Raw genomic sequence first — 12,831 nt, 5'->3', positions numbered from 1 at the left:
ACTCTTTCTTAACTATCACTGTCTAAAAAGGTAGGTAGAATACTTAAGTGTCATGTAAAGGCACAGCGCTGACAACCAGGCGGCTTTACATAGGAGGATTTGGCCAAGCAGTCCAAGGAACAGTGAGCTGAGGGATAATGGCGCCGCAGACACTGACAGGGAGTGAGGAAAAGACAGATATGCAGCTCCAGGGTGGGAACACTTGCTAGAAATGGCGCCCTGGGGCTGGGGGAGGGGCTTCAGGTCTAAGCCTTATCCCCTCTGCTGGCAAAACCACCGGGTACTGTGGGCGATATAAGAATTGGTTTAGAGAGAAAACCTGACCTGCGCCCATGCACTGGTGATCTAGTGGGATCGCCTGTACTGCCACAGTGTCCACTGCCATCGCGCGCGGCCCGCCTCCCACTGACCGCGCCGGATCGCGATAAAGACCGGGTCCCGCAAGCGGGACCCACTTACCACCTCCCGAAGTGCGGCCACGCGATCCTGGAGAGCCCCAGCCGTGTGCGTCTAACGTGAAGAAAACCGGAGCGACCGCTGTAGGTACCCGGCAACCAGGGCTCGGGAGTGTACAGCGCCGCTGGGGAGAGCTGGAGCTGCAGCAGTGAATGTCACCAGACATTTACCACCGCTGCTGCCCTTGAAGTCTTCACTTTTTACCCCATAAAAAGCTTTTCTTAGGGCTGCTTGGAGCAGCCCCTCTGTTAAGTGCCTGCTTACTGCAGCACCAACTTACAAAACTGAGCTCCTGTGCTGGGAGGCGGGGTGATATAGGAGGCGGCGCTGTGCAATCTGGGAACAGTCAAAGCTTTGAGGCTGTTGGTGCCTCGGATCAAGATCCTACTCTACACCCCATTGTCCAATCCTTGTGGAGCCCAGTGTACCCCGTAGCAGAAAGAGTGTTCTTGGTCTGCAACAATGTTTAGGTAGGTGGTACGTGTAAAAACAGTAAAGGCCCGTACACACTGGCCGATATATTGGCCGTTCTCTTGAACGGCCGATATATCGCGGGTCCGTCGGCTAGTGTGTACGGCCGATACGTCTGTGAACTCCGTCGTTCACAGATGTATCGAGTCGGCCCCGCAGCACAATCGACGGCCAATACATCTACCGATATATTGGCGCGTTGCTGTGTGTGTACAGCGGTCGGCCGACCGTCCGTACACATGCTGCGGCGGCCGGCGGTGATTGACACCTGAACTGGGCGGGTGTGTGTACACGCCCGCCCAGTTCATGACGTCAGTCCCCGACGGATCGGGCAGTGTGTATGCACAGCACACTGCCCGATCCGTCCATAGATATATCTGCAGATCAATTGATCTGCAGATATATCTTTCTAGTGTGTACCCACCTTAACATGAAAGGCAGGACCAAAGGTTTCCCAGAGCATCACACTACCTCTGTCAGCTTGCGCTGTTCCCATAGTGCACACGCACCCAGACGTTCACATGATGTAGAAGGAAACGTGATTCACCAGACGACCGTCTTCCACTGCGCTATGGTCAAGTTCTGATGCTCACATACCCATTGTAGGCGCTTATGGCAGTGGACAGGGGTCACCCTGGGCCGACTGGTCTGCAGCATGCAGAGATGTGTTGTGTGTTCTAACCCCTTTCTGTCATAGGTAGCATTAACGTTCTGTGACATTGGCTATTGTACAGGAGCTCTTTTGTGGGATCAGACCAGATGAGCTAGCCTTTGCTCTCAACGTGCATCAGTGAGCCATGGGCTCCCAAGACCTTATTGCCGGTTCACTGTTTGTCCTTCCCTAGACCAGTTTTGGTAGGCACTAGCCACTGAATACTCGGCACACCCCACAAGACCTGCTTTTTTGGAGATGCTCTGAACCAGTCATCTAGCCATTACAATGTGGCTCTCAGTCACTCAGATTCTTACACTTGCACTTTTTTCCTGCTTCCACCACATCACCTTCAGGAACTGTGTGTTCACTTGCTGTCTAATATATCCCAACCCATGACAGGTGCCATTGTAACAAGATAAGCAATGTTATTCACTTCACCTGTCAGTGGTTTAAATGTTATAGCTGATGGGTGTATAAAAATAAGAATTCACTCACCGGTAATTCTATTTCTCGTAGTCCGTAGTGGATGCTGGAAACTCCGTAAGGACCATGGGGAATAGCGGGCTCCGAAGGAGGCTGGGCACTCTAGAAAGATCTTAGACTACCTGGTGTGCACTGGCTCCTCCCACTATGACCCTCCTCCAAGCCTCAGTTAGGTACTGTGCCCGGACGAGCGTACACAATAAGGAAGGATTTTGAATCCCGGGTAAGACTCATACCAGCCACACCAATCACACCGTACAACTCGTGATATGAAACACAGTTAACAGTATGAAACAATAGAGCCTCTCAACAGATGGCTCAACAATAACCCGATTTAGTTAACAATAACTATGTACAAGTATTGCAGATAAACCGCACTTGGGATGGGCGCCCAGCATCCACTACGGACTACGAGAAATAGAATTACCGGTGAGTAAATTCTTATTTTCTCTGACGTCCTAGTGGATGCTGGGAACTTCGTAAGGACCATGGGGATTATACCAAAGCTCCCAAACGGGCGGGAGAGTGCGGATGACTCTGCAGCACCGAATGAGAGAACTCCAGGTCCTCCTCAGCCAGGGTATCAAATTTATAGAATTTTGCAAAGGTGTTTGCCCCTGACCAAGTAGCAGCTCGGCAAAGTTGTAAAGCCGAGACCCCTCGGGCAGCCGCCCAAGATGAGCCCACCTTCCTTGTGGAATGGGCATTGACAGATTTTGGCTGTGGCAGGCCTGCCACAGTATGTGCAAGCTGAATTGTACTACAAATCCAACGAGCAATAGTCTGCTTAGAAGCAGGAGCACCAAGCTTGTTGGGTGCATATAGGATAAACAGCGAGTCAGATTTTCTGACTCCAGCCGTCCTGGAAACATATATTTTCAGGGCCCTGACAACGTCTAGCAACTTGGAGTCCTCCAAATCCTTAGTAGCCGCAGGCACCACAATAGGCTGGTTCAGGTGAAACGCTGACACCACCTTAGGGAGAAACTGGGGACGAGTCCTCAATTCTGCCCTATCCATATGGAAAATCAGATAAGGGCTTTTACATGATAAAGCCGCCAACTCTGACACTCGCCTGGCTGAAGCCAAGGCCAATAACATGACCACTTTCCACGTGAGATATTTCAGATCCACGGTTTTTAGTGGCTCAAACCAATGTGATTTTAAGAAACTCAACATCACGTTGAGATCCCAAGGTGCCACAGGAGGCACAAATGGGGGCTGAATATGCAGCACTCCTTTCACAAATGTCTGAACTTCAGGTACTGAAGCTAGTTCTTTTTGAAAGAAAATTGACAGAGCCGAGATCTGTACCTTAATGGAGCCCAGTTTTAGGCCCATATTCACTCCTGCTTGCAGGAAATGCAGAAATCGACCTAGTTGAAATTCCTCTGTTGGGGCCTTTTTGGCCTCGCACCATGCAACATATTTCCGCCATATGCGGTGATAATGCTTTGCCGTAACATCTTTCCTGGCTTTAATAAGCGTAGGAATGACTTCCTCCGGAATGCCCTTTTCCTTCAAGATCGGGCGTTCAACCGCCATGCCGTCAAACGCAGCCACGGTAAGTCTTGGAACAGACAGGGGCCCTGCTGCAGCAGGTCCTGTCTGAGCGGCAGAGACCACGGGTCCTCTGAGATCATCTCTTGAAGTTCCGGGTACCACGCTCTTCTCGGCCAATCCGGAACCACGAGAATTGTGTTTACTCCTCGCTTTCTTATTATTCTCAATACCTTTGGTATGAGAGGTAGAGGAGGGAACACATAAACTGACCGGTACACCCACGGTGTCACTAGAGCGTCCACAGCTATCGCCTGAGGGTCTCTTGACCTGGCGCAATACTTCTCTAGTTTTTTGTTTAGGCGGGACGCCATCATGTCCACCTGTGGACGACCCCATTGATTTACAATCATTTGGAAGACTTCTGGATGAAGTCCCCACTCTCCCGGGTGGAGGTCGTGCCTGCTGAGAAAGTCTGCTTCCCAGTTGTCCACTCCCGGGATGAACACTGCTGACAGTGCTAGTACATGATTCTCCGCCCATCGGAGAATTTTTGTGGCTTCTGCCATCGCTGTCCTGCTTCTTGTGCCGCCCTGTCGATTCACATGGGCGACTGCCGTGATGTTGTCTGACTGGATCAGCACCGGCTGGTGTAGGAGCAGGGATTTTGCTTGACTTAGGGCATTGTAAATGGCCCTTAGTTCCAGAATATTTATGTGAAGGGCAGTCTCCTGACTTGACCATAGTCCTTGGAAATTTCTTCCCTTTGTGACTGCCCCCCAGCCTCGTAGGCTGGCATCCGTGGTCACCAGGACCCAGTCCTGTATGCCGAATCTGCGGCCCTCCAGAAGATGAGCACTGTGCAGCCACCACAGAAGAGACACCCTGGTTCGTGGAGACAGGGTTATTAAACGATGCATCTGAAGATGCGATCCGGACCACTTGTCCAACAGGTCCCACTGAAAAATTCTGGCATGGAACCTGCCGAATGGAATTGCTTCGTAAGAAGCTACCATCTTTCCCAGGACCCGCGTGCAGTGATGCACAGATACCTGTTTTGGTTTTAGGTCTCTGACTAGAGAAGACAACTCCCTGGCTTTCTCCTCCGGGAGAAACACTTTTTTCTGGGCCGTGTCCAGAATCATTCCCAGGAACATTAGACGTGTCGTGGGGACCAGCTGTGACTTTGGGATATTCAGAATCCAACCGTGCTGGCTCAGCACTTCCTGAGATAGTGCTACTCCCACTAACAACTGTTCCTTGGATCGTGCCTTTATTAGGAGATCGTCCAAGTATGGGATAATTAAAACTCCCTTTTTTCGAAGGAGTATCATCATTTCCGCCATAACCTTGGTAAATACCCTCGGTGCCGTGGAGAGTCCAAACGGCAGCGTCTGGAATTGGTAATGGCAATCCTGTACCACAAATCTGAGGTACTCCTGGTGAGAATTGTAAATGGGGACATGCAGGTAAGCATCCTTGATGCGATTCCATCTTGAACTTGAATTTTTTTATGTATGTGTTCAAGGATTTCAAATTTAAAATGGGTCTCACCGAACCGTCCGGTTTCGGCACCACAAAAAGTGTGGAATAGTAACCCCGGCCTTGTTGAAGTAGGGGTACCTTGATTATCACTTGCTGGGAATACAGCTTGTGAATCGCTGCTAGCACCGCCTCCCTGTCTGAGGGAGCAATCGGCAAGGCGGATTTTAGGAAACGGCGGGGTGGAGTCACCTCGAATTCCAGCCGGTATCCCTGAGATACTATTTGAAGGATCCACCTGTGAGCGAGCCCACTGATCGCTGAAATTCCTGAGGCGGGCCCCACCGTACCTGGCTCCGCCTGTGAAGCCCCACCGTCATGCGGCGGACTTGGAAGAGGAAGCGGGGGAGGACTTTTGTTCCTGGGAACCTGCTGTTTGCTGCAGCCTTTTTCTCCTGCCTCTGCCTCTTGACAGAAAAGACCCTCCTTTTCCCCGCTTGTTTTTCTGGGACCGAAAGGACTGAACCTGATAAAATGGCGCCTTCTTAGGCTGTGAGGGGACATGGGGTAAAAATGCTGACTTCCCAGACGTTGCTGTGGAAACTAGGTCGGAGAGACCATCCCCAAATAATTCCTCCCCCTTATAAGGCAAAACTTCCATGTGCCTTTTGGAATCTGCATCTCCAGTCCACTGGCGAGTCCATAAGCATCTCCTAGCAGAGATGGATAATGCACTTACTTTAGATGCCAGCCGGCAGATTTCCCTCTGTGCATCTCTCATGTAAAAGACTGAGTCTTTGATATGGTCAATTGTTAGCAGGATCGTGTCTCTGTCTAACGTGTCAATATTTTCTGACAGTTTATCTGACCACGCAGCGGCAGCACTGCACATCCATGCTGACGCAATAGCTGGTCTGAGTATAATGCCTGAGTGTGTATATACAGACTTCAGGATCGCCTCCTGCTTTCTATCAGCAGGTTCCTTAAGGGCGGCCGTATCCTGGGACGGTAGTGCCACCTTTTTAGACAAACGTGTGAGCGCTTTATCCACCCTCGGGGGTGTTTCCCAACGTAACCTATCCTCTGGCGGGAAAGGGAACGCCATTAGTAGCTTCTTAGGAATTACCAATTTCTTATCAGGGGAAGCCCACGCTTCTTCACACACTTCATTTAATTCATCTGACAGGGGAAAAACTACAGGTAGTTTTTTCTCCCCAAACATAATACCCTTTTTTGTGGTACCTGGATGTAAATCAGAAATATTTAACACCTCTTTCATTGCCTCAATCATGCAGTGAATGGCCTTAACGGGCATTAAATTTGACTCATCGTCGTCGACACTGGTGTCAGTATCCGTGTCGACATCTTCTTGTGCCACCTGAGATAGCGGGCGTTTCAGAGCCCCTGATGACTTTTGAGACACCTGGACAGGCACGAGCTGAAGACTCGGCTGTCCCACAGTCGGCATGTCGTCAAATTTTTTATGTAAGGAGTCTATACGTGCACTCATTTCCTGCCATAATACCATCCACTCAGGTGTCTAACCCCCAGGGGGTGACATCCCTGCTAAAGGCATCTGCTCCCCCTCCACATCATAATCCTCCTCAAACATGTCGACACAGCCGTACCGACACACTCCACACACACAGGGAATGCTCAAACAGAGGACAGGACCCACAAAAGCCCTTTGGGGGGACAGAGTAAGAGTATGCCAGCACACACCAGAGCGCTATATATATATACAGGGACTAACTGAGTTATGTCCCTAATAGCTGCTTTTCAATATAATATACTGTATACAGTGCCAATTTTAATGCCCCCCCTCTCTTTTCCCTCTTACTGTACTGTAGAATTGCAGGGAAGAGCCAGGGAGCTTCCTTCCAGCCGAGCTGTGAGGGAAAAATGGCGCCAGTGTGCTGAGGAGATAGGCTCCGCCCCTTTTTCGCTGCGTATTTTCCCGCTTTTTATGGGATTCTGGCAGGGGTATTTACCTCATATATAGCCCCAGGGGCTATATATTGAGGTATTTTAGCCAGCCAAGGTGTTTTTATTGCTGCCTCAGGGCGCCCCCCCCCAGCGCCCTGCACCCTCAGTGACCGGAGTGTGAAGTGTGTATGAGGAGCAATGGCGCACAGCTGCAGTGCTGTGCGCTACCTTGGTGAAGACAGGATGTCTTCATGCCGCCGATTTTCCGGACCTTTCTTCTTGCTTCTGGCTCTGTAAGGGGGACGGCGGCGCGGCTCCGGGACCGAACATCAAGGCTGTGCCTGCGGTCGATCCCTCCGGAGCTAATGGTGTCCAGTAGCCTAAGAAGCCCAATCCGGCTGCAAGCAGGCGAGTTCGCTTCTTCTCCCCTTAGTCCCTCGCTGCAGTGAGCCTGTTGCCAGCAGGTCTCACTGAAAATAACAAATTCTAAGACTATAACTTTCTAAGAGCTCAGGAGAGCCCCTAGTGTGCATCCAACCTCGGCCGGGCACGAAATCTAACTGAGGCTTGGAGGAGGGTCATAGTGGGAGGAGCCAGTGCACACCAGGTAGTCTAAGATCTTTCTAGAGTGCCCAGCCTCCTTCGGAGCCCGCTATTCCCCATGGTCCTTACGGAGTTCCCAGCATCCACTAGGACGTCAGAGAAAGGTTAATAATAATAAAAAGAATAATAATGTTGACAGTACAGGAGTTTTACATTGTAAGAGAAAACTGTAGCAAAATACTTGTACACTTTAAACTGTATTGTAAAACAGAGAGAAGAAAATAGCAAATAAATATTTATATTCCTTTTCAGAAAAAGAGACGCAGCCATTGCTAGGAAATGTGCTTTGGCTTGTTTTAACTCCAATAAATATGTGAATGGCTACATTTTATTTAGTAATTCCAAACCTCCTTGTGTGAAAATGTTGATGTTTGGACAGGTCAAGAAGAGTGACTTACTCAAGGTCACAGAGGGAGTTCACTGATGACTAATGGTGCCCAATCACTTACTGTATGTGACTTTTCCGAGGGAGAAGTCACATAAGATTTCCCTTGAACTGCCCGGCAGCTTCCTGGGCGGCAGGATGGCATACGATACATTGTATGCGGTCCTTTTGCATACAATATATCTTATGCGATCCCAGTCATGCCTGCGGGATCAGAGATATTTATAGTGCAGTACTTCCGATCTAGGGGCTCCAATTCGTTGCTCATGGGACTGTGCATCAGATCGGATCGGAGGAAAAGCACATGCTATTTTCCCGGTCCGAAACATCGGAATCGGATGAAATCGGGAAAAAAAGCACTAGTGTATGGGCACCTTTAGAAATAGTCTTTGATTTTAATGAGTAAAGCAGTTGTAATGCTATTTATATTGGGTGTAGGCCGGCACATAGTATGGATTGAAGTGACGCTCTGCACCTGGTGGTGGTGCCACTTATTAATGACATTAATGATATTAATGATAGCAATAGGCCTCCAGAGCATCTTATTACTCAGACAAACGCATGCCCCATGGGCCCATCTCTATTTTGACAACTGGCATTATCACTGCCAGGATCCCATACCCAACCCTTCAGTATACATCCAGAGGACACTGCTGGCATTCCCTGGACCCTGAGTATGCCCTGGAACCCAGTCACGTGAAAAGTAAGTTGTAGCATAAGAGGAAAAAGCTCAGGTCACAAGAGTACTAACAAATATAACTGGTCACTTCTGATCCTCAAATTACTGAAACAGCGGGTATCTGCAAACTTTCACTAACCACACGGGCCTGTCCAGCTATGTGGGGTCTTCAACATTTTCACATGCAAAATCAAGACACATGAAAGAGCTCTGTTCTGCCCCAATCAAACTAAAAACAAACGCATTGGGACAGAATTCTGATCCTATTGCAGTCCATGAATCGGGAGAGTTGGGAGAAACGGAGCAGCAGCAAGTCAGACGTGGGCAAGCAGTACATGAGATAATTTTGCACTGAATTCATGCTCAAGGTTACAGTGACATTACAATTAAATCTGCTAATACAATATTTAAAACAGTACCAGCATTTTTCGTGGTGAGATACATCATCTTTTTCTTCTTCTTACTTGTAATTGTACCACAGAACTGACCTGAAAAGTAAATACACATAATTAATGACGCACGCAATGTGCACAAGTACCTGTTACTAATGCTGTGTTTTCTACCATTGAACCGCCATATCCTATTGCACGACTTAGGCCTTTAAAATAAAAAAATCTTATATCTAAATAATTATTCTCTAAGCTCTGTCCAGTCTCTGACATGCCGCCAATGAAAGAGGTGGGACAATGCCTAGCCAGAGGACAATGTACTGTGGTACTGGGAAGGGGTTAGTACTGTATGGAGCATTACAGGACGGGACAGAGTGGCAGTCCAAGCGAGGGGGGGGAGCAACGGATAGAGGAGGGTGGGAGTAGCTGGACATATCAAATTTAAATGAGGTATCTCTTTGCATTGGATCTGCAATATATTTTACACCAGAAAATTGCCCTACATGTTTTTCAAGCGTTAACGGTCTTTAATACTTTTTAATTGCAACACTGGCATGAAGCAGCAGCAGCTAGAAAAGTTGGAGGAAGCAGATAAAATAAAATCATCAAGCAGGTAACTGTTCAACAAACGGTTATAAACTTATAATTTATATATAATAAAGAGTGAGACCAGCAACACACATACTGGGTGGAATTCAAATGTTTGAAAAGTCGGTTGGGTGTCTGGTTTTTCCTGTCTATTAGATAGGAAAAAACAGACTGCCAACTGACTTTTCAAACATTTGAATCTCCCCCTATATGTGTATGTGTGTCACAATTATCATCCACTCAAACAACAAAGGCTAATTAGTCCACTTGCATGCCACACAGGGATAAAAATTCACAAGTCTCATTATCAACTTATAGGGCAGTATAATATTAGCCCCGATGCCATTTCAGCCGTTAAAATCCACCAGATATCACGATTAGTTACCAATTGTCATTATCGCGGTATCCAAGTAGAGGCCGTTTCTATCGGCCCAAATTGGAGCTACGATCGGGGATAAGTATCCAATTCCATGTTTTATCACAGCTCTGGCGGCTGCTTATCGGAGATTATGCTTCGGGCACCTGATAAGTACTGGCATTGGGGATGACAGGATAACCCCGCTGATCCTATAAGCAGAGATAAAGAATCGCTATGAATAGGATATCGCCCTTGATGTGTGTGTGTGTGTGTGTGTGTGTGTGTGTGTGTGTGTAGGTGGAAGGATTTTTTGAAAAACAAACAAACCTAAAACACCCATACACCAGTTGAGACAGCAAATGTATTGCAAAGGAAAACTGCCAAGAGGCAAACCCCCATCGTTACTGAAAATGGTGCTGAACTCTAAGGGCTATAGTTTTTAAAAGTTGATTTTTCAGATTTTAGTCAAAGAAAATAAATAAATCTAAACGGATGTGTTTCTGGGGCTAAATGACACTTTTACCAACAGACTATTTTTATGTTCATTTTTAAATGTTGGTAAATGTATGTTTTAGCCCCTGGAACACAACATCAATTTAGATAGAAGAAATCTACCCCTAAGAGTATACCACCAGTACTACCTCACCAGTCGTGGGCAGTCATGGCTAGAATTAGCTGCAGTGCAAAGCTATCTCATCAATACTTTAATATGAAGAAACCTCAGCCAGAGAATAGAGATAGGGTGAGGCCTAACATATTCCTTTATGCACACAACTAGTCATTATACACAAGTACCAATGCAGACATGGTAGAAGTATGTGCAATAAGAAGCCTCCACTACACTGCATCTTCCAGTCCATAAGATTCATATCTTATCACAAGTGTTCCAAAGTAAATCTGCCAGGAATGGAAGGAGCAGGGGCTGACTGAGTACATCCTGCCTCTTACACAGGACTCCTAGGAAGTATCGGGGAATGAGGCAATACAGACGAATGCTGAACAAGGGTTAAAGAAAGCGAAATCCACACAAGAAAACACATAAAGCTATGCAATTAGGCATGGAGAGACAACTGTAACACAAGACAAGTGTTCAGTACTCCCATCTCTGTGTACCCAATGTATGGACGAACAGTCACAGTAGCTGAAGTGTATGTGCGTGTACAGTACATGTGGTAGAGAATATAGATTGTAAGCTCCACTGGGTAAAGGACTTATGTGAGTGGCCAAATATTCTCTGTAAAGCGCTACAGAATATGAGTGCACTAAATAAATAGCTGGTAATAAATAAATAAGTGCAGAAGTAAAGATGGGTACTAGAGATGAGCGGGTTCGGTTTCTCTGAATCCGAACCCGCACGAACTTCATGTTTTTTTTCACGGGTCCGAGCGACTCGGATCTTCCCGCCTTGCTCGGTTAACCCGAGCGCGCCCGAACGTCATCATGACGCTGTCGGATTCTCGCGAGGCTCGGATTCTATCGCGAGACTCGGATTCTATATAAGGAGCCGCGCGTCGCCGCCATTTTCACACGTGCATTGAGATTGATAGGGAGAGGACGTGGCTGGCGTCCTCTCCGTTTAGAATTAGAATAGATTAGAGAGACACTTGATTTACTAATTTTGGGGAGCATTAGGAGTACTCAGTAGTGTACAGTGCAGAGTTTTGCTGATAGTGACCAGTGACCACCACTTTTATTTATAATCCGTTCTCTGCCTGAAAAAAGCGATACACAGCACACAGTGACTCAGTCACATACCATATCTGTGTGCACTGCTCAGGCTCAGGCCAGTGTGCTGCATCATCTATATATATTATATATCTGTCTGACTGCTCAGCTCACACAGCTTATAATTGTGGGGGAGACTGGGGAGCACTACTGCAGTGCCAGTTATAGGTTATAGCAGGAGCCAGGAGTACATAATATTATATTAAAATTAAACAGTGCACACTTTTGCTGCAGGAGTGCCACTGCCAGTGTGACTAGTGACCAGTGACCTGACCACCAGTATATAATATTAGTAGTATACTATCTCTTTATCAACCAGTCTATATTAGCAGCAGACACAGTACAGTGCGGTAGTTCACGGCTGTGGCTACCTCTGTGTCGGCACTCGGCAGCCCGTCCATAATTGTATATACCAGTGACCTAACCGTGGTTTTTTTTTCTTTCTTTATACATACATACTCGTTACGAGTATACTATCTCTTTATCAACCAGTCTATATATTATTAGCAGCAGACACAGTACAGTGCGGTAGTTCACGGCTGTGGCTACCTCTGTGTCGGCACTCGGCAGCCCGTCCATAATTGTATATACCACCTAACCGTGGTTTTTTTTTCTTTCTTTATACATACATACTAGTTACGAGTATACTATCTCTTTATCAACCAGTCTATATATTAGCAGCAGACACAGTACAGTGCGGTAGTTCACGGCTGTGGCTACCTCTGTGTCGGCACTCGGCAGCCCGTCCATAATTGTATATACCAGTGACCTAACCGTGGTTTTTTTTTCTTTCTTTATACATACATACTAGTTACGAGTATACTATCTCTTTATCAACCAGTCTATATATTATTAGCAGCAGACACAGTACAGTGCGGTAGTTCACGGCTGTGGCTACCTCTGTGTCGGCACTCGGCAGCCCGTCCATAATTGTATATACCACCTAACCGTGGTTTTTTTTTCTTTCTTTATACATACATACTAGTTACGAGTATACTATCTCTTTATCAACCAGTCTATATATTAGCAGCAGACACAGTACAGTGCGGTAGTTCACGGCTGTGGCTACCTCTGTGTCGGCACTCGGCAGCCCGTCCATAATTGTATATACCACCTAACCGTGGTTTTTTT

General features: G+C 47.3%; 1 protein-coding gene across 6 annotated transcripts in view; it reads right to left on the bottom strand.

Annotated features, from left to right (window-relative positions):
- Window positions 1–12,831, bottom strand: part of PALS2 (protein associated with LIN7 2, MAGUK p55 family member) — a 315,351-nt gene that overhangs the window by 52,606 nt on the left and 249,914 nt on the right. For all 6 annotated transcript variants that reach the window (XM_063921695.1, XM_063921694.1, XM_063921698.1 and 3 more), the window contains one exon: window positions 9,060–9,128. In XM_063921695.1, coding sequence (XP_063777765.1) covers window positions 9,060–9,128 — 69 coding nt within the window. The remainder of the gene's footprint in view (window positions 1–9,059; window positions 9,129–12,831) is intronic.

This window comes from Pseudophryne corroboree, chromosome 5 (assembly GCF_028390025.1).
Source record: "Pseudophryne corroboree isolate aPseCor3 chromosome 5, aPseCor3.hap2, whole genome shotgun sequence".
NCBI lineage: Eukaryota > Metazoa > Chordata > Amphibia > Anura > Myobatrachidae > Pseudophryne > Pseudophryne corroboree.
This window is presented reverse-complemented; position numbering and strand designations above follow the sequence as displayed.